This window comes from Vespa velutina, chromosome 4, assembly GCF_912470025.1.
Source record: "Vespa velutina chromosome 4, iVesVel2.1, whole genome shotgun sequence".
Lineage (NCBI taxonomy): Eukaryota > Metazoa > Arthropoda > Insecta > Hymenoptera > Vespidae > Vespa > Vespa velutina.
The window spans coordinates 2,561,907-2,584,291 of record NC_062191.1 but is presented as its reverse complement, the minus strand read 5'-3'; the positions used below and the strand labels follow the sequence as shown (position 1 = coordinate 2,584,291).

Genomic DNA, 22,385 nt, shown 5'->3' with positions numbered 1-22,385 from the left:
TTGTCAATGACAAGAAAAGTCTTCTAGTTGACAAAGCTTGTTTTATCGAAACATGTAAACATTATCATTATTTTCAATATATTTTAATATGTGTTTAGTTTATTATATATATATGGAATTATATAGCGTGATACAACTCCAATATTATGATATTTTAGCAAGATAAATTTCATTAAGAAACAATTAAAATATTGATATGATAATAATGAATGAGAATTTATGTATGATTTATTTGTTCTTCCATTTTTTTTTTCTTTCTTTCTTTCTTTCTTATAATCTGTTCATATGTTCTTAAAATAATGATTATAGCACAAATATGACATGAAAACTTCATATCTGGCAAAAATATGAATTGCTCCCAACTTGGCTATAAACAATAAGTTGCCTTTCTGTAAAACAGTATAATTCCAAGAAAGAGCCTCATAATAGCACACAATTTATTATTATTATTATTATTATTATTATTATTATTATTATTATTATTATTATTAATATTATATTATATTATATTATATTATTATTATTATTATTATTATTATTATTATTATTATTATTATTATTATTAATATTATTATTATTATTTTATATATATATAGATCATGTTAACATATATTGTACTATTATAAAATACAAAATTGCCAAATAAATGCCTTTTGAAGAATATTAACGTAATATATCAACAAATATGAAAATTTTTATGAATTAGATTTTTTTTTCTTTTTTAAGCAACAAATGACTAAAATATAATAATTAGGATTTAAAACAATCTACAATATAAAGTATTATGAAAAATTATTTATTTTCATCAAGGATAGGAGAGTGATTTTACATAGATGAAGCCATTAGTTACGTCAACTGAATGTACAAAATTTGTTATTAGATAAATATAGTCTCTAAAGAACGCGCGACAAAAAAAGTATTAATATGTATATCGCATTAACATGCTTCTTTAAAAAAACATGTTTTCCAGTCTGTCATGTAGCATCTTTGAGCACATACGATCTTTCGATCTCTGTGAAATACTACAAAATGACAACTTGTATAAAATCCTTCCATGTATCGGTTTAATCCATCTATGATAATAACGGCACTTCATAAATTAGACCGAACATACAGAAGAACTATTGTCAAAAAAAAAAAAAAAAAGCAGTATTACAAACTCTCAGTATATTTATATTTATATTTATACATATATATATATATATATATATATATATATATATATATATATATGTATATATGTATATATATGTATATATTATGCATGATATTAGAGAGATTTATTAAAGATGTCTCTGCTTTTATCCATAAAAAAAATAATATGCATCCAGTTGGCAGTAGAAAAAAAAAAGAAAAAATGAAAATAAAAAAAAAGAGAAAAAAAAACAAATTTGTTGACTTATTCATCTAAATGAATTGCTAAATAATTTACTAAAAAGAAACATTACAGGGCATGTGCGTAAACGTAATTCACAAAATTTGCTATTATATTAAGTATTTTTTTATATTATTTACCTCAAGATCATCTTTACGTGTTTCGAAATATTTCTTCTTTATAATTATATTCTTCATGCTTGATAGAATAAAACAATTTAAGGCTGCTTTAGCAACTTTGAAAATTTTTCTTCAATCGACAACTACCCATAACGATCGATTGCTATTTTTCATTATATTTTGCGACCCATCCTAAATTGAAATTTTGCGTTAATATTATTAATGGAAGTAACTTATAAAAAAAAAAAAAAAAAAAAAAAAAAAAAAAAAAAAAAAAAAAAAAAAAAAAAAAAAAAAAAAAAAAAAAAACAATTTAATAGGTAAGTAATATTTGCATATTACAATATATTAATTATAAGAGATAACCAAACGAATCGATATTAATTTTTTTATTATAAGCTTTAGAAACGATAAAAACCATCTACGCTTAAGCTAAAACATAGCATTTTGTGCTACTTGTTTATTATATGAAATAGAAGGCAACTATATTATTTTGATCATAATTATTCATCTTGATATACATGATTAAATTGTAAGAATATATCTTCAAGCTGCCTAATTAGAGATTTTATTTAATCTGATCTTCCTAAAAGTATGAAATAATTAAAAGTCAAATAGGTCTCGTTGATTATTATGCAATAGATGCAATCTTAAACATAAATAGAAAAAATAAATAAAATAGTACCGAATATCATGGTGTGTATATATATATACTGAATTGAATAGTTAATACGAAATACTTCAGTATCTTCATTGTTGTTAGAACATGAAGATATTTCAAGTACCCTATCCGATAGACGATAAGTTAAGCATTATTTGTGTACACATTGACCTTTTGATTATAATGAAATTAATATATTGCAGATTCCTATATTGTCTTTTTTTTTTTCGACAGATGGATCGCAAAAAAGAAAAAAAAAGAAAAAAAAAGAGAGAGAGAGAGAGTATTTATTCCTTTAACATTCAGATGATGAATTTAAATTTGGTGGAGATATTTTCTTGGTTTGTGTAAGACGATCTAATTCCGCTGCCGCATCATTGCACATTGTTGCCTTATCTACAGGTGTACTATCTGAAATATATAAACATATATTTTATTAATATATTATGTCAAACAATAGCATATAATTGGAACTAACTACGCACCAAGCTTAACAGGACTCGCACCTATACTTCCTGGTGATCCTGGGACACCCGGTGGTGTAGCAGTCTTTTTGTAAAGAAGAGAGTTGAAGAAATTAGCTAATACACCCTCTCCTGCAGCAGTAGTACCGGTACCTTTAGAATCCAATTTCTTGTTTGGCGATGCAACCTATTCATGAAAAATTTAGTAGCCGTGCTTAAAGAGACTATATGCAATCTTATGCTCATGAATAACAGATTATACCACATGGATTAGAACATGCTTTTGAACGTTAACTGCAATAAGCTCATGATGATCCTATTTCATGTTGCTGAGATGCAAACAGCAAGGACTCTTGAACATTAAATAATACAAACATAAAAGAAGATTGGTATGTATACGTGTGTGTATATGTGTGTGTGTGTGTGTGTGTGTGTGTGTGTTTCTGATGAAAAATATTATATGTACTATAAATTTATATACGAGACAAATGTTAGTCCCTATTTATCAAATAACATAAGCAATATTTAATGATGAAAATAACAATTTTAAATCTCTTTACAATGAAATACAAATATAAACATAGAAATATTAGGTAAAGTAGATGGATTTGATGGGGAAAAGCATAAAATGTAAAAAATGACAGTTGCACATATAAAACTGGACTAAGTAAACTTCATGGAAAAGCATTATGTAATGATAATGCTAAAGACAAACACATTGGATTTTCCTAATACTTTCACAATCGTATTGAACCAATAATAAGTATAATAAATTTTTGTTAAGCAAGATGAAAAGGTATTCAAAAAAAAAAAAAAAAAAAAAAAAGAAAAAAAAAATAAACAAAACTGTTTTTCACTTGATGAACAAAAATACATAAACGGGAACAAAAATCGACCCACAATATTATTTATTGAAATTAATTTAATAAATTAATATTATTATATTACCATTGTATATAACTTCAGGATCTTTAGTTAATAATATGCAAAACGAGGAGCATGCTCTAATTATAAATGGTACAACCTGTATAACTGGGCCGAGGCTTGCCTGGTTCCTTGTTGTAGGTGAACGTGTTGGATCCTTCAAACCTGATGACGTAGCTTGCTGTCTTGCTAAAAATGCTTGTTCATCTTCCGCTTGAACTTCTACTTCCCTTGCCACACACTATAATTATATTTATTGATTTTATAGATTCCCATGGATGATCATATCATAACAATATATTAATAATTATAATAATAATAATAATAATAATAATAATAATAATAATAATAAAAAATAATAATTGAATGAAAAATATACACAAAAATTCACCTTTCTATTTGTCGCAGGTTGTGTAATAATATCGCGATAATAATCGTTCGGTTTCATCGATTGTAAATTTTCATGAAGGATGCTGATCTTTTTCATATTATCCCAACCAGCAGGACTACGATATTTCAAAGATACATGTAACACTGCAAAAGTTGTTTTTTCTTTTTTTTTTTTTTTTTTTTTTTCCCCAGACAAATATAAATACTTACATAAGAACTGCATCTTTTTCAACCACTAAAGCAGGCGTTCTGAAAGGTAATGAATAAATTCTATGTGTAAGGTATTTATACAATAGATCACAGTTTTTATCTTCTTTTACTGATGTATAGAAAAGACCTGCACCATATTGCAAACAGAATCGCCTAATCCATTGTTGCATAAAATCAAAATCTTCATCTCTGAAAGCACAATATCAGTATCATAACAAAATGTTATATTTGTTTACAGAGAGAAAAAAGAAAAAAAAAAAAAAAGAAAGGAAACAAAAAAGAAAAAAAGAAAATCTTAAATATATTTTTATAATTTAAATTAATTCTTACTTATAATCGTGTTCCTTCTCAAGGGTAGACATGTAATCAGTTTTAGTTATAACCACGACAATGTCTAGGCCTAAATTGGTTGTAAGTACAGCTTCTGGTAAAGGTAAATTATCAGTTGTTTCGTCATCAAGATTACGACTAGTACGTCTCAAAGGACTTCCTGGATCTAGTTCATCACCAGGTTCGGTATACTCTTGCCATTTTTTAATGTCTGATTGAAAGAAATCCTTTCATAAATCTACATATTCCTCAAATATTCTACATTCTATATACTTAATGCAACATAACGTATAATGAAAAACAATGATTTAACATTAATGATAATGATCACTTACTTTGTTGCCTGCATCGTTGCCTAGAATCATTATCTATAGATAATTTATCAACATGATCGCCTAATAAAGCAGCCCATGCCTGTAATTGATCAAGAATAGCCCATGGCGTGGTCATTGCGGCTACTAACATAACAAGCGTATGCGGAAATCTTTCTGCATTTAGCGCGAATCTCAGCAAATTAGCATGACCTGGATCACCATCCAAGACCCACACGGATAATCTTGTTTGATCTATAAAAAAAAAAAAAAAGAAAAGAAAAAAGAAAAAATTTATGTTACAAAATTTGATAACTTATCCTCAAGATAGTGACTTAAAAAAAAAAAAAAAGAAATATATATATATATATATATAAAAATTGTAAACCTACCATCTCTATAATCATCTCTTACATCGATATACGCAAACTCTAAACCAGAGCCTTTCTTTGGATCTTCCACTCCTTGTAATTTTGCGATAAGAGTTGTTTTACCACTTTCGTTGTCACCTAAAAATAAATAATAAAATTTGTCTTTATGGCTATGAGTAAAGTTATGATGTCATCATTATTTCTAACTCTTATGATGACACATAAAGAAGGCCAAATAACCGAGGGAAATAAATTTCATATTCTTTCTCACTCTAATACGGACACACTTACTTAGTATGCATTCTTATATACACATACTTAACATGCACGACGAGTCGGCGTCAAACGTTACATTTAAATATAATCAGCAAATTACAATTTACCTAAGACAAGGACATTCTTGTTCGATGGCAGTTTGTTATTTCCGCTATTCTGTACCTCTGCTAGAATAGAGGACCTGTAAAATATATTAATGGAAAATATTTATTTCGAAACGATTACTCATTTGTTCTGCATGCGAACATGTGTAAAATATTGCGAGCGTATATACGGAAAAAAAAAGAAAAGAGGAAAAGAAAAGAGGAAAAAAGAATCATCAAAATTAACGTGATAAATAGATTAGAAATATTTATCGATGGTTAATCATTGAACGTACCACAAATTGTCTTTATTTTCTGGATCTTCTTTCTTTTTCGATTGAAATCCATTACTTTGTGCCATCGTATCAATCATCGTCGCTGCCATTATCCATTTGACAGAAACGAAATGCACTATCGATTGTGCGCAGAAAGCGGGTGCGGTTCGCAACTAACTTTATTTCTTACCGATCGTCGCTTTTTCATATGAATGCAAATAATACGAAGATTATTCTAGTAGAACATTTGTCGTCTGATGTATATTATGGAAAAAAAACAAACAAACAAACAAAAACAAAAAAATAAAAACTACTTTACTTCTTCATAAATATATGTATACGAATATATGAATATCAATCTGATATATTATTCTCTATCGTTTCACTCTACATTATCGGCAATTCTAACACAATTCGTTCTATTTCAGAAAATAAATCATAGAGGGCATTCAATTGCAACGTAAAAATTAACGTTACCTAGAACATGTAACATCTTATTAATTTTATAAACTTTGTTTATAACGATCGTGATAGAATTGTACGACGTTTTAAATCTCGATTTGTAACAATGTTAATCTCAAGAGGTTTAAATCTTTTGAAGCACACGTCGAAACATGTGAAGAGGAAAAATATTTTAATGAATAATCAACCTATTCGATTTTCATCACATGGAGAGTAAGTACCATTGTGTTACATAATATTTTATAAAGGTTATGTTAATTTTTGATTTATAATTGATAAAATAAAAGAGGCTATTCATCACTCCTGATTTTATCATGCTTTACGTCAAAAATGAGAATAAACGTAATACTTGATCGATTTTAACGAACGAGATCTCATCTTAAAGACAAAATTTTCATCCAGGAATCTCCTTTTTTGAATTTTTTAAAAAGTTTTTTATTTGTGTATAAACTGTTCTCTGAAAAAAATATCATTCTATGAGACGATTTTTCTGAAGGAAAATAAAGTTTTCAAAAATTCGAAAAATCGAGGTTATAGGTTAAACTTTCGTCCTTGAAATGAGACCTTGTTCATTAAAAATTGATAAAGAATTACGCCTGTTCTCATTACTGGAGTAAATCTTGTTTTTGTGACATTTCTTGCGAAGGAAAATTTTTTTGATGTGGCGCCCCTCGACATTTGTGGCAAAAAATATAAGCTCTCACTACTGATTTTTATATATACGTTCGAATAGTATAATAGTATATCATAGTAGCGATTGTTTGCTTGCTTGTCAAATGTAATATAGCTAATGATTAAATTTTCTGAACCATTTGAAATGCAAAGAAATCCATTTCACCCGTGTATTGTGCTCGTACGAAAAAGCTACAGTAACTCATTCGATAACTTTAATAAGCTTTAAAGAAATGATTCTACGGAAAAAAAAAAAAAAAAAGAAAATACGTATTCGATCGTTCATATCAAAATATTATTAAATTACGAAAAAATTTTGTAATTCCTTTTATATTTTATAGAATAGAAACGTAGAGATTCTATAAGTAATGGGTAACATATTGAGAAACATCCAAATTCGTAATTTAGAAATAACAGATTAGAAGAGGTTAAATAAATTCCAATGATTTTTTTATCGTATCGACGTAAATTAAAATAATCTTTCTTTGACATGAATTTCGCGGTAATCTGTGCTAAATTGGATACAGTATCGATACAATTTAATTTGATGACAAATGCATATAGAAAATACATACATTTATTCATTATTCCTTCAAAAATAATAATTAGTGAATATACATTTATATATTATATACTATTTTTATAAAGATCAAAAGACGAATTCGTTTCCATGTTATCTATGAGATTTTAATCTCTTGCACTATTTCTTTTATGGTTTTCTCTGTAAAAGTAATCCACTTTATATTATTACTAATATTGATATTATGCAATAATAATATAATAAATATTCACTAATTATTTTATCAATGTCAATTATGTTCCCTTATATTCTCAATATTATTCTTTATGCATTTATCGAGAAATAAAAGCATATCGACATCGTTAGATCACTGCAAGACGGAACACTACTTACTTTAACCTAACAAAATCAATTGTTATATACGCGTGAGATATTATACGTAACACAAACTTGTACACTGATACGACGATAGACGCATAATGAGAATAATGTTCCCCGCTTGTGTTTGTAGTTCCTATTTTAGCCATACGTGTCGCTGTAGTCAAACACGCATCGAACGAAAACGTGTAATGTAAACAGCCGTGTAAGATTTATGATTATGATTCTATTGAGATCATATTCAAAATAAAAAAGATATCTATTTATCAATAAATTCAGTAACTTTTAATACAATTATTATAATACTATTCTTTTCTTTCTAGCATGTATTACTTTATATTATTTATATTATTTAAATATCCTCTTCTCAAATTTTTAGATGGTCTTATAGAGAAATAACCAAAGAACCAAATAAACATTTTATATTAGCAGCTGAAGTTCTTGGCGGCATTGCATGGTGGTGGTTTTTATATAGAATGTGGCACGATTATAAACATCTTATTGTAAGTAATATGATATATTTTATGACTTTCAATGTTTATTAAAAATTCTATTTATCTATCTAAATGATATCTGAGATATCATTAAGAAGATAATATTTTTTAATAAATTGAAAGAAAGAAATAATTTAATTATTTCAATGTTATATGCTTAGGGACATTTTGAATATCCAAATCCATCAAAATGGACAGATGAAGAATTAGGAATACCACCAGACGATTATGATTGATCAACAGTATATTTCTGTAGATAATTTGTTTTCTATTCTGTCAATAAATCTGAGTAACAAGATAAACCTTTGCCTAGGATTCTAAAATAGTAGGTACACTACTATAAAAATAAAGTGGAATTATTTGTAGTACAATTGTATAGTAAATTAATAAACTTGTACTACTTATAAAAGTTGCTATTAAAAGCACTTTATTCAATAATATTTATACACCATATAAACCATATAAATCTAATTATTGTTTTGTTTATGTCTAATTAAAAATCAATACCAAAAAAAACAACATTTCAAGATTTAATTGTTATGCTTTACATACATATATATATATATATATAATATTATTTAATTACATGTTGGCACTCTAATAGAAATTGTTTTAGTTTCAAGGTATTCTTTTAAACCTTCTTCTCCCCTGAAACATACATTTTAATCATAATATCTTATTTTAAAGATTTTAGTTTGATAATAACTTACATTTCACGTCCTATTCCTGACTTTTTGTATCCACCGAATGGTGTTTGTGGTGTTATAACATCATAATGATTCACCCTAAATTAGAATACCATTTTATACACTATTCATCATTTTTCTTCATGCATATTAGTAATTATAAATTATCATATGGATGAACATAATAATATAAAAAATTATTATTTTCTTACCAAATACTTCCAGCTTCCACTGCCTTTGCAAATGTTATTGCTTTATCAATATTATTAGTTAATATACCAGCAGCAAGACCATACGTAGTTTTATTAGCACGTTCAATAACTTCTTCCATAGTATCAAACTTCAAAATACATTGTACCGGACCGAAAATTTCTTCAGTAGCAATTTTCATTTTATCCGTTACATTGGAAAAAATGGTAGGCTTTTAACATAATTACAATTTTATATTTTAGAAAATTGTAAAATAAACAACAAAATATATAATAATTTAATGAAATAAAATATCAATACCTTTATAAAAAAGCCAACATTACCATAACGTTCGCCACCTGTTTCCAATACAGCTCCTTCCTCTTTTCCAGATTTTATAAAATGCAGAACTTTATTAAACATCTTTTCATCAACTTGTGGTCCCTGTTTTGTTTCAGAATTAAAGGGATCTCCAAGTTTTACTTTAAGAGCTAATTGTTTTGCATAATCTACAAATTCATCGTATATCTTTGATTGTACAAACGTACGTGACCCTGCACAACAACTCTGACCATGATTTGCAAATATAGCATCATGGGCTATCGCAGCAGCTTCCTTAACTAAAATATTTTTATTCCATTTATTTTTATCTTTCTTTGATATAAATTTAATTCATAATAATTATATATATATTTACCATCAAAGTCATCGAAGATAACAAGCGGACTTTTACCACCTAATTCAAGACTCACTCGTTTGAGATTACTTTTGGCAGAAGCTTCCATGATAAGATGGCCAACCTAAAAATAACAAAATGATATTTAATGGCAAAATTTAAAGATATTATACAAAACGATAAAAATACGATAATTACTTCAACTGATCCTGTGAAAGTGACTTTGTTAATATCTGGATGTTTAGCTATAGCAGCTCCTGCCGTTTGTCCATATCCTGTAATAATATTAACAACACCAGGTGGGAATCCTGCCTCTTTGATTAATGCAGCTGCATACAAAGCACTTAATGGGGTTTGTTCAGCTGGTTTCAGAACAATGGTACAACCTGCAGCTAAAGCCATAGCAAATTTCCATGCTAACATCATAAATGGATAATTCCATGGGATGATTTGACCAACGACTCCTACTGGTTCCTTACGTGTAAATACAATAGAAGAACCATCTAGAAAGTAATAGTATCAGAAAATTATTATTTTTTTCTAATATATATATATATATATATATATATATATATATATATATATATGTATATAAAGATAATATAATTTTTAATATAATATTATTGAATTTACCTGCAGGAATAGTTTGACCATGTATTTTATCAGACCATCCAGCGTAATAACGAAGCACATCTATGCTAAATTTTATATCATTAACAGCATCAGCATATGTTTTTCCATTATCAATTGTGTCAAGACTTGCTATGTAATTTAAATCTCGCTGTACAAGATCCGTAAACTGAATAAAGACACAGAACAGTATATTTATGAAGAATATAATATAATTATATACATTTATAACTAATATATTAAAAACACATAAATAATAATACTTTGTGTATAAGCTTTCCTCTGAGTGATGCATCCATTGTTCTCCATTCTGAACATCTTGAAAATGCTTTTTTTGCAGCTGCTACAGCTTTATTAACATCAGCCTATGAAGATACGTTAAAAATTTTTCACTTTGTAAATCTTAAATTTGATAAAAAAAAAAAAACAAAAAAAAAAGAAAAAAAAAAGAAAGAAAGAAAAGAAAAAAAAAATTTCAATAATACCTCATCACCTTCAGAAATTTGAGCGATTACTTCCCCATTAGCAGGATTTATGGTCGAAAATTTTTTTCCACTTTCAGCATTCACAAACTCATTGTTAATGAACAACTATTAATTTTAACAATTAATAATAATATTAAAAATTTTATATGATTACTTTTAACTTCTATTGATTAAAATATTCATTTACCTGAGTATATTTAATATTGACTTTCGAAATCGACATGATTATATACTTTATATCATTAATTTCTTTTGATGCTTAATTCGACGAATACCACTGAAAATCACAATGAATAATGAACAAGAAATCTTCCTTATATAATCGAAGAAAATATACCTATATATATTACTTAGAGATAATAAAAATAAAAAGAAACATATCGCTAATAAGATAAAATTTATTAAGAAATCATAATTATATGACTTTCTCTCTTTCTTTCTTTCTCTCTCTCTATATGTATATATATATATATATTTAAATATTTACATATGTCGATTATTAGTGTATATAAAAAATATTAAATTGGAAACTATGAAACGGGCGTTGAATGAAAATAAAACGCTAAACAAAAACGCCCGTTTCATAGTTTCCAACCTAATATATACTCATAAAAAAAAATATTTTGATTTCTTAGACTTTTGATAGATCAATAATAACATAACCTTAGAAACAGACGAAAAATAGAATTTTAGACAATTACATTTTTCGATCATCATAAATATTATCTTCAGATAACATATATACAAGTAATAAATAAAAATTATTATCTCAATGCCTTTTTTTTTTGTACTAATTGTTTATCGGAAGTAATAAATAAGAGAAAAGAAAAAAAAAAAGAAAAAAAAAAAAAAAATTAAAAAATGTTAAACGTCGAAGAGAAAAATTCATGCGATGATTTACAAATTGATGAACGCGTTATAAAAGAGGTATATTTTATTAATAATCATGGTATATCTTAATTGTACTTATGCGATTATCGTAGAACAGGACTGTCCAAACTTTCTTTTGAATAGAAAAAATATTTTTTTCTTGAAAAAAATTTTATATTTTAATATTTAACTCTGTCCCATCGTAGTTTCCTAATTTTCTTTTTTAGAATATAAAAGAAAAAATAATTTATATATATATAAATTATTATTTGTAGGATAAACTTCCTTGTCCTATGATGGAAGAAGTTCAAAAGGAGCCAAATGAACAAAAAATAAATCCAATGTACTTACCTCAACCAGGAGATGAACTTCCAATGAAAGATGAAGGACCAATGGATGCAACTACTCCATGGGCAACAGGTCAAGTTACATATACTCCACAGGCTGGTATAACAGGTTTACGACCTGTTGCAGATCGTTATTCTATAACTAGATTTGGTCCAAGCGAATGGAGAGCACACAATCATACATTTTTTCAACAATCGGACGAAAATATTCAAAAAGCTCAGTACGTCGGGAATGATCAAAAAATCGCTTTTTTTTTTTTTTTTTTTTTTTTTTTTTTATGCTAAATAGTACCATTATCAGCCTTTACTATTACTTTGCTATTAATTTGCATTTCAACTGTTTTTAATAATATAAGATATTAGAAGAATTCAAGGTAATTCTTATATCTTTTAATACTTACAGATCTTAAATACTATACACTTGAGTAAATAGAAGTATAAGATTATATTTTACTTTAAAGGCACGCTTATATATAATAGATTGTTATCTGTATGAATTTTGTCTATAACTATTGTAAGATAATTGTTATTTCCAGATAAAAGTGCAATATTTTACACTGTGTTTATGATGATGAATAGACAGTTTTACGAGATAAGAAAAAAAAAAAAAAAATATAGATAAAATAATATGAAAAATAACAATGAAAAATATTTATTTTAGACATGCTACTTTTGCTGCAAAACAATGTATTGAGAGAGTATACAGAGAAGCTGATAAAGTCCAATTAGAAACAACGGAACATTTAAGGACACGAGCAAATGTTGTTTATCGATGGAAATTAGAATTAGATAATGCGCTTCAAAATATTACCGAAGAAATAACATTATTAGAAGGGGAAAGACGTAGAGTGAAACAATCTCTATCGGTTATAACTGTTCCCGAATCTATAGCTGGTGAATTTTTGCAATTACGTGGTACTCGTCTCGAATCTGACCTCGTTAAAGATAACGTTGAGAAAGAGCTTACAAAGGTTATTAACTAAAATATATCTTTCTTTTTTTTTTCTTTCTCTTTTTTCTTTCTTTCTTTCTTTCTTTCTTTTTTTTTTTTTTTAACACACAAATATGATTGCGTACATTGAAGTTGCTTGAAATTATATCTTAAAAAATATTTATCCGACAAATCCTTTTTATTCCAAATGATGTAAAATGAACATATTGTAAATGTGTATGAGTGTGTATGCGTGTATATATCATATTGTATATAAGATATACAATTCAGAACATAATAATCAACATTTCTTTAACTTAATGTTTAATACAATCGAATTACATTTCCAATTTGATCTTTTTCTTTTTCTTTTTGTATTTTTTCTTTTTTATTTCAATGATTCTTTACTTTTTCTTTATATATAATGCAAAGATCAGTCTTTTTGTAATAACGGTATTAACGCTTGTACTTTTGATTATCATCAATTAATATTAAGATTAAGATTAAGAATACAGAGTAAAAAATGTTTTTGATCGCCGTCACTCATTCTATTATATTATGTTTTTCAATGGGTCTTTTTTTTTTTTTTTTTTTTTTTTTTTCTGTCATATACAGGAAGTAGCACTTTGCTCGGAAATACGTGATTTGCTTAATAGGACTCGTGAACAAATAGAAATGCAATTAATCGAGTTGAAGGCAGCTAAAGCGCGAATGGAAAATGATTGGACCGATAAAATCGATGCTTATAAAATTGATACTAATTGTATCAAAATGAACAATGAATCACCTCTCATATTGTGGAAGCCCGGTGCTACAAGATTTCCAGCCGAGTAAGTTACATCAAGGGAATATATAATTTAACGATATTATCTATCGTTCATAAATTCCTAATATCATTATTAGACAATCAACACCAGCGAGTTACGAACATTTTACACGAGAAACATTATCCGCCGGTGAAAACGTGAGACAAAGATCAATGACTCTTCGTTCGACTTTAAGTGATATTTATAAAAAATCACTGAAAGATCTACGCGATCAAGCGAGTCAGGTGGACATTGCGTTAGCTGCACAAATCAATCTAACAGAAGGAATATGTCAACAGTTAGAAAAAGAATTGCAAAGGGTATTGACTATAATATTTCGCATAAATTATTATAAATTACTATAGGAAGAAAATTGTTTTAGTGTTTACAGGAACTCGCGAATACAGAAAATTTGATCGAAGAACTTCGAGGATCCACGAAGGGTTTGGATAATGCAATGAAATTGGCACAGACACGCTTATCGGAACGTCTATTACGACGTAACGTTGAGAGTTGCCGCGATGTTCCACAATTCGCGTAAGTTATATGGATATCTCTTATTAAGAATAACTAAGTTATAAATCGCGAGTAAGAGTATATATTATAATTTTCTTTCAAAAGGCTCGTAGATGAAGTTAAATCTCTGGGAGAACGCGTTACTGCCACTCTAGGCGAACTAAAAAGTGCCGAGGATACACAGGCTGGCTTGGTCAAAGCTAGAGGTGATTTAGAACGTGAGATATTAATTAAACGAAAAACTTTGTATATAGACAGACAACGTGGACAATTACTTCGTTCATTCTACCCTTCAGCCGCAGCGCTTTCAGGATTTTAAATGATCTATGCACACGTATATTAATGATATAATTGCCATATTAGTAAGTCCAAAATTCCGTTATTTAAAATTAAAATAATTTACATTATAATCATTGTTAAAATTATGATAGTGATAATTACAGAATAGATCATAACAATTATCCTCTGTGCTTGTGTGTCTATGTTGCTTCGAATGTAAAAGTACGTTCATAAAATATACAAATCACCAAGCTTTGATCATAAATCTTCATAATACACATTTCTTAAAGATATTTCCTACGATGTTTATGACGATAATAATAACAATGTATGCAATTATAGTTCATCGTGAGATCGTAAATGATTCATGACAAATCCATAGAGATCATCGAGATTACGGGGCCCATTATACTCCGAAACTTTACGACCATTTCGATATAAGTACAATGTCGGAAAACCATCTACTTCTTGTTCATAACACAACTGCTTGCTTGTATTAAGTGTACAATCCACTTTGGCTATATGCACATTTTCATTAGCAAAAAATTTTCTACCAAGCTCTTCCCAAGTTGGTGCGAGACGTTTACAATGTCCGCACCAAGGTGCAAAAAATTTAACAAATGAAACACCTTTTTCAACACTGTGTTCAAAGCTATCACCTGTTAAACTCAATACATTATGAATGGTACTATCCGAGCTTTTATCTTTATTCAAAGACTGTTCTGCACTTTTTTTAAGCATCGCTGATACATAAGCCTTCAAATCTTCATGAGTTCTTTGACCAGTATACTTATACATCTAAAAAAAAAAAAAAAAATATATATATATATATATAAACTTATGACTGATCTTATTTTCTTAAGATATTATTCTTTTATATGAATGACATTTTTACCTTCTTTCCATCTTCTATCCAAAGTAAAGTTGGATATCCTTTTATATCAAATTCCTCACATATACTTCTAAATGAAGTACAATCTACTTTGGAAATACTAACAGAATCATCATTACGAAGACTGTTAGCTAATTCTTCCCATGTTGGAGCCAATTTTTGACAATGGCCACACCAAGGCGCATAAAATTTAATAAAGTGATAACCTTTCTCAACATGAGAATGAAATGATTCTTCCGTTAATTCAGATAAACCATTCACCGGTTCTGGAGGAGAAGGTGTATTATCTTCTACCTAATTAAATTATTACATATATCTATAATTATAAATCAGATACTATTATAACAAAATATATAATATAATATATTGTAAAGTAAAAAATTAGTACCGTTGATACACCTCCCAATTGATCATTGATAAAAAATGTTAACGAAGGTAAATCTCGTGTCCCTCTAAACTTAGTACCTTTGGATTCTCCTGCTTTGAAGAACTTAAGTCTGTAATCAACATCCATGAAAGTATATGTCTATTGAAATTTTTAAGAAACAATTAAAAGTTAATTTTATTAAAATACATACGTTGGATAACCAGTAACATCGTGCTCGCTACAAAGAGTACTGTCAATGGTACAATCGACTTTTGCTATTTTTATATTACTATCTCCTTCGTTGTACATTTCAGCTAATTGTGCCCATGTTGGGCCTAATCTTTGGCAGTGACCACACCTAAAAAAAGAAAAAAAAATATAATAAATTACACTAAGCGAACAAGAATATATAATAATATTTTTAAAAAATACGAGACATAAATTTAAGTAAAAATTAAAAGAAGAAAAAAAAAAGAAATAAATATATATATATATATATGTATATATATTCTTTGCATACCAAGGTGCATAAAACATCACAAAGCTATTCTTCTTTTTGATTTCATCCAAAAATGTCTCTTTTGTATATTGTATCGTGTGCATATCGTCTTCATGTCCACTGCTGACTTGACTCAGCATAAATAAAAGTAGGCAAATTTGTTTTTTTAAAATAAAAAAATTTACGAGATTCGCCGACATGATTAATAAATTATTTATATTTTAAAAAAGGGATACCGTTAAAGTGCGCACAGAAAGACGGATTTCTTTGAAAATAATTTATGTAAAAAAAGAAAAACGTTTAATTCCAATATAACACATTAAGTTTTCTTTCACACCACAAGTTATAAACTATAACACATCTACCATTAAACAATTTAATATATAAATCTTTCTTCACTTTAAATATTCATAATTAGAAATATTATTGAAACACGAATGAACGTGAAGACAATTGTTGTGTTTTTTTTTATATTGTCGAAGCACTTTTAATAAATGTTTAGTCAAATTTCTACGAGTGGTAGACAAAACCGATCGAAACCGCCCAATCCGCCTCCCACATGACGCGATATTGTTATGTCGTATTCAAACTGCTGTTTCACGCCCCCTTTGAACGCCCCTCTCTTCAATAATTAGAAAAGATACGATAAAAATTTTCATTCGTTCTTCATAATAGTATCTATTCAACAAAAGATCAATCGTTGTTTCAAAATAATCAACAAGAGATCGAGAGAGAGAGAGAGAGAGAGAGAGAGAGAGAGATAGAGAGAAAGAGAGAGAGAGAGAGAGAGAGAGAGAATTTTTATATTTCTTTTTAAATTATAAAGTTAAATCCACGTGTATGAAATTGGATTTTAGAAATGACGTAGATTTAATATTAACCAATCAGAACAACGTATTCTATCTCTGAAAATAACATTTAAATGTTATATATCTTCTCCATTGTTATAATAATCATTCGATTTATTCATTGTCTATGAAATAATAAAAATGTTTAGATATTTTGAAAAGAATAATAATGAAAAATAATTTTTGGACAGAATTTACATACGTATATATGCAAGTCTATGGGCAAGTGACTCACTGTGTGACACTTTAATTATCATAAAGCAGAAGGTGAAACAACGTTAATGTAGGATTATTAGAAAAAAAGAAAAAAAAAAATTAAAAAAACAAGACGCATTTACTTTAATCCCATTGCGTAATTAGTCAACAAACTTAGATATGTGATAGATAAAAAATGAGTAAGAGTACAAAAAAATTTAATCATTGTGCTGTGTTTAAGCAACGAACGAAAAATGACGATAATGCTGAATTATCGAATTTTATGATTCTATGTGCAAGAAAAACTGGTCAACTTAATCTCTCGTCGAGAGGATTATTTACTGGTATTTATATAAAACACGTCTGATAGATTTAGTAAATATAGTATAATTTGTTCAAACATCACTGTTTATGTGATTATATGATAGAAATAGTTGTTTCAGGCATGTTCAAGAATATCAAATATCGCTTCGTCAATGTATTGTGCCACTCATGCATGTGTGTCTCCATTCAGAGTGTAGGTATCATGATCGTGAAAATTTTTGTGGAAAAAAAAATTGAATGCTTTGCGTAGATTTTTTCAGATCATTTATGCTAAGTGTTTTACAAATTTTTGTTACTTTCATATATATATAAATATATATAATATATGTGTATATATATATATGTGTGAATAGATATTTTAAGTAGAAATTTAATACGTCAATCTGATAAATATATCTCTACAGAATTTTAAGAATATATTATCAAAATAATCTACGTTTAAATTTATTGAACAGTTTACTAATTGTACAATTATTATACGATAGATTAGTTCAATCATGCCTATACACTCATTTAGTTTTGTAGTTCTTGTTTACAGATTTCGATGATTAATCAGCATAATGCTTTGTTAGTATTAATATTCACAATCAAGAAATTATTGTGTATTTTATAATATTCTTTAAAATAAATATCCCCTCAAAAAACATTGTCTTTAATTTTTTTATGTTCAATAGTCTCTATAATATATAATTGTATCTAGTTGTGTAATCATTTTTATTATATAAGAAATATTCAGGAATATAACAATTTTATAATATTGAATATTTAATTGGCTTGTTAGCATGCTTTTATGCACTTGCATTAATTAAATGTGTCATAGATTAATGTGTCAGTTCTCTCATATATAAATCATATTGTCAAGGTAAGTTATATTTTATTATTAATTATTTACTTCATATAATTGATTAAATTTTATTCAATGTTTACAATTTATCATTATTGCGTAGTTTATTGTAAAGAATATATTAGTTTTAATTTAATTAAGATATTCTACATTAAACAATGAACAATTATATTTAAGAAAACTTATATTTATATTAAATTTAAGGATTAATTAGGATTGATGAAATGAAATTTCAATGTTTACATTAGCATTACTTAATTAATACTTTTCAGTACCAAATAGGGTATGGACTATAAATGAGTTAACAGAGGATGAATTAAAAAAATTAAATTTTGAACTTGATTATGATGAAACAGAGCAGCGATGGTGGGAACAAGAATCTTTAAAAACATTAGACTTAAGTTGTAATAGTCTAATTACTATTGATGCACAAATAAAAAATTTAAATGATCTTACTGAACTAGATGTACGTATATCGATTATTGAATATTTTAAAAATACAAATAATTTATTACACTAATATATGGAAAAATGAAATGTAAATATGATTAAGTCATAAAATATTATAGTTAATTTTTATAAATATTACACCTAATTTTTAACAGTTACACAGCAACTTATTACAAAAATTGCCAATGGAAATAGGAAATTTAACTAAAATGATGACTTTAGATTTATCGCATAATAAATTGGAAGTACTACCTATTCAATTTTACCATCTTCTGGAATTACGTAATTTAAACTTGAAGTACAATATTTTAAAAGAGCTTGATACTGGAATTACTGATTTAATAATGTTAAGCCATTTGGTAAATTCATAATAAATAGTATTAAAATATTTAACATATTTATGCATATAATAATCAATGCTATATATACAGGATTTATCTCATAATAATTTAATTGAATTACCCATTGGAATGGGATACCTTGTTAGATTGATTTTTCTGGATGTAAGCTATAATTCCTTACAAAATTTACCACCTGACATAATGAGTATGAGAGGTGAGTTGAATTTTCAATATACTATTAATATCATACAGAAAAGACATTAAATATATGAAAAAATATTCTCTTTTACATAGCATTACAAACCTTGATTGCAAATTCTAATGAATTAAAAGAATTACCATCTTTAAGTGAATTAAGAAAAGTTGAAACAATAATGTTTCAAAATAACAAATTAATAATATTTCCTGATTTATCTGGATGTGTCGCACTGAAAGAACTTTATTTATCTGAAAACAATATTGTTGTATGTATTTTTGAGATACTATTTGACAAGAACAATAAATTTTTTAATAAAACATTTCTAGAAAACTAATGATTTCATTCAAATTATTTAACAGGATATTAATATGTTGCATTTAGAAGAAGTAAGGCAGTTAAAAATATTAACATTAGGGAGTAATAGCATAAAAGCTATTCCAGAAGGAATAATTCAGTTAATAAATTTGGAATATTTTGACTTATCAAATAATAATATATCTTTGTGAGTAATTTTATATATTTCTGTATATATTTAATGTAAACAAAACATCTCATTGAGATTTTCTTTACTCTCAGAATACCTGTATGCATTGGCATAATGCCAAATTTAAAAAAATTTTCTGTTGAGGGGAATAATGTACAAAATGTAAGAGCTGATATAATACGATGTGGTACATCTCGCATTTTAAAACACTTACAACAAAGTATAGATACTGCAAATATAAATGTAAATGATTCAGTATTATCAAATACAAGCACAATTGCCTACCCAAACAAGTTTGTATTATATAATACATCTAATTGCTTCTTATTATTATATTATTAATGATTAATTATTAAATATCTGTATTCATTCGAAATATTAGGATATTATATTGTTATAATAAAATTTTAGATATATGATGAAAAATACAAGAATGTTAAGTCTAGCAGGTCACGGTTTAACCGAATTGCCAATAGAAGTATTAGAAGATGCAAATGCAGCTGGCGTAACTTTAATCGATTTAAGTAGAAACCATATGCGTGAATTACCCGAAATGTTGTCCATAATTACTACCGTTACAGATTTGAAACTAACATCTAATAATCTAACATATTTACCAGAATGGATTGGTGAAAAGTACGAACGTTTACAGGCATTGGATTTAAGTAAAAATCATTTGTTATCATTACCATCAACAATTGCTTTATTTAAATATTTACGAGATATTGATATTTCTTTTAACAGGTATAATAAAAATAATTTTATTAATATTTTATAATTATTTATCCATATTATTTTGGAATTTACTAACTTAATATTATTTGTTTTGTTTTGTAATTATTTATAGAATATTTTCTGTTACGTTTCTATATCATGATAATTATTTTCAATAATATAAGTGTGATATATATAAAACATTTTCATGGAGATTATGTTTGCTAAAGCATTTCTAGTAAAAGTATATAATTAAATGGTGTAAATATTGTAATAATATAGAATCTATATAATATGTAATGTTATTTATAATTGTAGATTTACCGAACTACCGGAACATATTTATGAAATAAGTACTTTAGAAACGTTAATGGTGAATGATAATTTAATAGCGAATATTGATGTCTCATCGTTGAAAAAACTAAAAAGACTTTCAATTTTGAATCTCGCAAATAATAATATTGACAATGTGCCAGCAGAACTAGGAAATTTAACAAATATAAGGTAAATATACAGATATTATGTAAATTGAAATATTGTGATTATTAAAATTAATTTTTCTTTTTAATTTTCAGGTCTCTCATGTTATCCGGAAACTGCTTCAAAAATCCAAGACAAGCTATTTTAGCAAAGAGCACAAATGAAATTCTTGAATATCTTCGTAATCGGATACCTGAACAATCGTAAAAGAAAGATAATAAGTAGTCATATTTAAAGTACAAACGCGATAGACTATTTCGAACTATATTCAAAATATTTTTCGCAATGTATGGTCTTGCAAGAGGATATTTCGATTTGTGAATCTGAGCTTTTAAGGAATGAAGCTTAAACGAAAGAGGATGTAGCTTTTTTAAAAAAATTTATAGTATATTATGATCAACGTCCTCTTTTGTATCAGATTGATTTCGTTTAACTCCCAGATTTGACAAATCGAATTAACATTTTGGCCTCTTGTTAAAATGCTGTCTCGTTCATAATTTCTTTTCTAATTCTATATCGTATCTAATATATTTCAGACCAAATATTGCGAAAAAATAGTTATGTATATTTCGATATACATTACACAAAATTCGGGTTTATATTTAATAATAATAATATATATATTTATTCCACGTTACAATGATTTCAAATTTATTCTCCCTATTACCAGAAAATAATGTTATTGTCCGATGTAACATAACCTATATTCCAATGCACTTTACTGATAGTATTTTGTTTCATTGTTATTTTTTTCTTATCGTATAAGAGACTTTTTGATTTCGTAAAAATTAATTCCATAAAAAGTTTTTCCATGTGTTATTTATAAAATATCAATATAAGGAGTCATAAAAAAAAATTTTGTAATAACAATTTCAAAGATAAAAACTATATAAAAAAAAAAGAAATTTATTAATATGTCTACGCATTCAATGTTATATTAAAATTCCGAGATATAATAACAAGTTTAATATTTTTTTTTTTATAATTTTTATTATTTTCAAGGATTGATATGTGCTAA

The 22,385-nt window shown here is 26.8% G+C and overlaps 6 protein-coding genes across 14 annotated transcripts; 3 read left to right on the top strand and 3 right to left on the bottom strand.

Annotated features, from left to right (window-relative positions):
* Window positions 1-1,868: 1,868 nt before the first annotated feature.
* On the bottom strand, window positions 1,869-7,941 carry LOC124948974 (cytoplasmic dynein 1 light intermediate chain 1). 6 transcript variants are annotated; one of them, XM_047493408.1, is made up of 11 exons: window positions 7,837-7,941; window positions 5,811-5,988; window positions 5,539-5,612; window positions 5,177-5,293; window positions 4,809-5,039; window positions 4,474-4,684; window positions 4,144-4,332; window positions 3,935-4,049; window positions 3,644-3,784; window positions 2,641-2,806; window positions 1,869-2,566 (listed from the first exon to the last, which is right to left on the bottom strand). In XM_047493408.1, the coding sequence occupies exons 2-11, from the start codon at window positions 5,897-5,899 to the stop codon at window positions 2,451-2,453; spliced, it is 1,449 nt and encodes a 482-aa protein (XP_047349364.1). In that variant the 5' UTR covers window positions 5,900-5,988; window positions 7,837-7,941; the 3' UTR covers window positions 1,869-2,450. The 6 variants fall into 6 exon arrangements, 5 of the variants coding, with proteins under 5 accessions (XP_047349364.1, XP_047349363.1, XP_047349366.1 ...); XM_047493407.1 differs by having other exon boundaries at window positions 5,811-6,043; window positions 7,837-7,930; XM_047493410.1 differs by lacking the exon at window positions 7,837-7,941 and having other exon boundaries at window positions 3,668-3,784; window positions 5,811-7,144.
* LOC124948977 (NADH dehydrogenase [ubiquinone] 1 beta subcomplex subunit 2, mitochondrial-like) lies at window positions 6,259-10,972 on the top strand. The gene is made up of 3 exons (XM_047493413.1): window positions 6,259-6,464; window positions 8,201-8,324; window positions 8,477-10,972. Exons 1-3 carry the CDS (start codon window positions 6,358-6,360, stop codon window positions 8,549-8,551), a joined length of 306 nt encoding a protein of 101 aa, XP_047349369.1. The 5' UTR covers window positions 6,259-6,357; the 3' UTR covers window positions 8,552-10,972.
* Window positions 8,714-13,541, bottom strand: LOC124948973 (aldehyde dehydrogenase 1A1). Of its 3 annotated transcripts, none has more exons than XM_047493404.1 (12): window positions 12,600-13,541; window positions 12,203-12,340; window positions 11,169-11,258; window positions 10,982-11,086; window positions 10,760-10,861; window positions 10,500-10,665; window positions 10,065-10,369; window positions 9,888-9,990; window positions 9,512-9,810; window positions 9,214-9,422; window positions 9,026-9,100; window positions 8,714-8,963 (listed from the first exon to the last, which is right to left on the bottom strand). In XM_047493404.1, the coding sequence occupies exons 3-12, from the start codon at window positions 11,202-11,204 to the stop codon at window positions 8,894-8,896; spliced, it is 1,470 nt and encodes a 489-aa protein (XP_047349360.1). In that variant the 5' UTR covers window positions 11,205-11,258; window positions 12,203-12,340; window positions 12,600-13,541; the 3' UTR covers window positions 8,714-8,893. The 3 variants fall into 3 exon arrangements, with proteins under 3 accessions (XP_047349360.1, XP_047349359.1, XP_047349361.1); XM_047493403.1 differs by having other exon boundaries at window positions 12,203-12,316; XM_047493405.1 differs by lacking the exons at window positions 12,203-12,340; window positions 12,600-13,541 and adding an exon at window positions 11,948-11,971.
* On the top strand, window positions 11,744-15,950 carry LOC124948972 (tektin-4). The gene is made up of 7 exons (XM_047493402.1): window positions 11,744-11,908; window positions 12,127-12,419; window positions 12,860-13,169; window positions 13,745-13,959; window positions 14,033-14,255; window positions 14,318-14,472; window positions 14,557-15,950. Exons 1-7 carry the CDS (start codon window positions 11,843-11,845, stop codon window positions 14,768-14,770), a joined length of 1,476 nt encoding a protein of 491 aa, XP_047349358.1. The 5' UTR covers window positions 11,744-11,842; the 3' UTR covers window positions 14,771-15,950.
* On the bottom strand, window positions 13,691-17,203 carry LOC124948976 (thioredoxin domain-containing protein 5 homolog). The gene is made up of 5 exons (XM_047493411.1): window positions 16,510-17,203; window positions 16,201-16,347; window positions 16,011-16,119; window positions 15,626-15,916; window positions 13,691-15,528 (listed from the first exon to the last, which is right to left on the bottom strand). Exons 1-5 carry the CDS (start codon window positions 16,686-16,688, stop codon window positions 15,067-15,069), a joined length of 1,188 nt encoding a protein of 395 aa, XP_047349367.1. The 5' UTR covers window positions 16,689-17,203; the 3' UTR covers window positions 13,691-15,066.
* A 219-nt stretch (window positions 17,204-17,422) lies between these two features.
* Window positions 17,423-22,209, top strand: LOC124948971 (leucine-rich repeat-containing protein 40-like). Of its 2 annotated transcripts, none has more exons than XM_047493401.1 (10): window positions 17,423-17,875; window positions 18,972-19,165; window positions 19,305-19,508; window positions 19,581-19,704; window positions 19,785-19,954; window positions 20,049-20,191; window positions 20,266-20,466; window positions 20,585-20,809; window positions 21,206-21,391; window positions 21,463-22,209. In XM_047493401.1, the coding sequence occupies exons 1-10, from the start codon at window positions 17,728-17,730 to the stop codon at window positions 21,572-21,574; spliced, it is 1,707 nt and encodes a 568-aa protein (XP_047349357.1). In that variant the 5' UTR covers window positions 17,423-17,727; the 3' UTR covers window positions 21,575-22,209. The 2 variants fall into 2 exon arrangements, with proteins under 2 accessions (XP_047349357.1, XP_047349356.1); XM_047493400.1 differs by having other exon boundaries at window positions 17,426-17,875; window positions 20,585-20,917.
* Window positions 22,210-22,385: the final 176 nt, after the last annotated feature.

Excerpts from the sequence above, each read along its gene's own strand:
- LOC124948974 (XM_047493408.1), bottom strand. The coding sequence starts at position 5,899 with ATGGCAGCGACGATGATTGATACGATGGCACAAAGTAATGGATTTCAA. Across the intron at positions 5,040-5,176 it reads AAGAGATGATTATAGAGATG|ATCAAACAAGATTATCCGTG; the intron begins GTAGGTTTACAA and ends TTTTTTTTATAG. Across the intron at positions 4,685-4,808 it reads GCAACGATGCAGGCAACAAA|ACATTAAAAAATGGCAAGAG; the intron begins GTAAGTGATCAT and ends TCTTTCAATCAG.
- LOC124948977 (XM_047493413.1), top strand. The coding sequence starts at position 6,358 with ATGTTAATCTCAAGAGGTTTAAATCTTTTGAAGCACACGTCGAAACAT. Across the intron at positions 6,465-8,200 it reads CGATTTTCATCACATGGAGA|ATGGTCTTATAGAGAAATAA; the intron begins GTAAGTACCATT and ends TCAAATTTTTAG. Across the intron at positions 8,325-8,476 it reads ACGATTATAAACATCTTATT|GGACATTTTGAATATCCAAA; the intron begins GTAAGTAATATG and ends TTATATGCTTAG.
- LOC124948973 (XM_047493404.1), bottom strand. The coding sequence starts at position 11,204 with ATGTCGATTTCGAAAGTCAATATTAAATATACTCAG. Across the intron at positions 10,862-10,981 it reads AAATTTCTGAAGGTGATGAG|GCTGATGTTAATAAAGCTGT; the intron begins GTATTATTGAAA and ends GTATCTTCATAG. Across the intron at positions 8,964-9,025 it reads TCAGGAATAGGACGTGAAAT|GGGAGAAGAAGGTTTAAAAG; the intron begins GTAAGTTATTAT and ends TGTATGTTTCAG.
- LOC124948972 (XM_047493402.1), top strand. The coding sequence starts at position 11,843 with ATGTTAAACGTCGAAGAGAAAAATTCATGCGATGATTTACAAATTGAT. Across the intron at positions 12,420-12,859 it reads GAAAATATTCAAAAAGCTCA|ACATGCTACTTTTGCTGCAA; the intron begins GTACGTCGGGAA and ends TATTTATTTTAG. Across the intron at positions 14,256-14,317 it reads TAGAAAAAGAATTGCAAAGG|TGTTTACAGGAACTCGCGAA; the intron begins GTATTGACTATA and ends AAATTGTTTTAG.
- LOC124948976 (XM_047493411.1), bottom strand. The coding sequence starts at position 16,688 with ATGTCGGCGAATCTCGTAAATTTTTTTATTTTAAAAAAACAAATTTGC. Across the intron at positions 16,348-16,509 it reads GTGATGTTTTATGCACCTTG|GTGTGGTCACTGCCAAAGAT; the intron begins GTATGCAAAGAA and ends TTCTTTTTTTAG. Across the intron at positions 15,917-16,010 it reads AATTGGGAGGTGTATCAACG|GTAGAAGATAATACACCTTC; the intron begins GTACTAATTTTT and ends TAATTTAATTAG.
- LOC124948971 (XM_047493400.1), top strand. The coding sequence starts at position 17,728 with ATGAGTAAGAGTACAAAAAAATTTAATCATTGTGCTGTGTTTAAGCAA. Across the intron at positions 19,166-19,304 it reads ATGATCTTACTGAACTAGAT|TTACACAGCAACTTATTACA; the intron begins GTACGTATATCG and ends AATTTTTAACAG. Across the intron at positions 19,705-19,784 it reads TGACATAATGAGTATGAGAG|CATTACAAACCTTGATTGCA; the intron begins GTGAGTTGAATT and ends TCTTTTACATAG.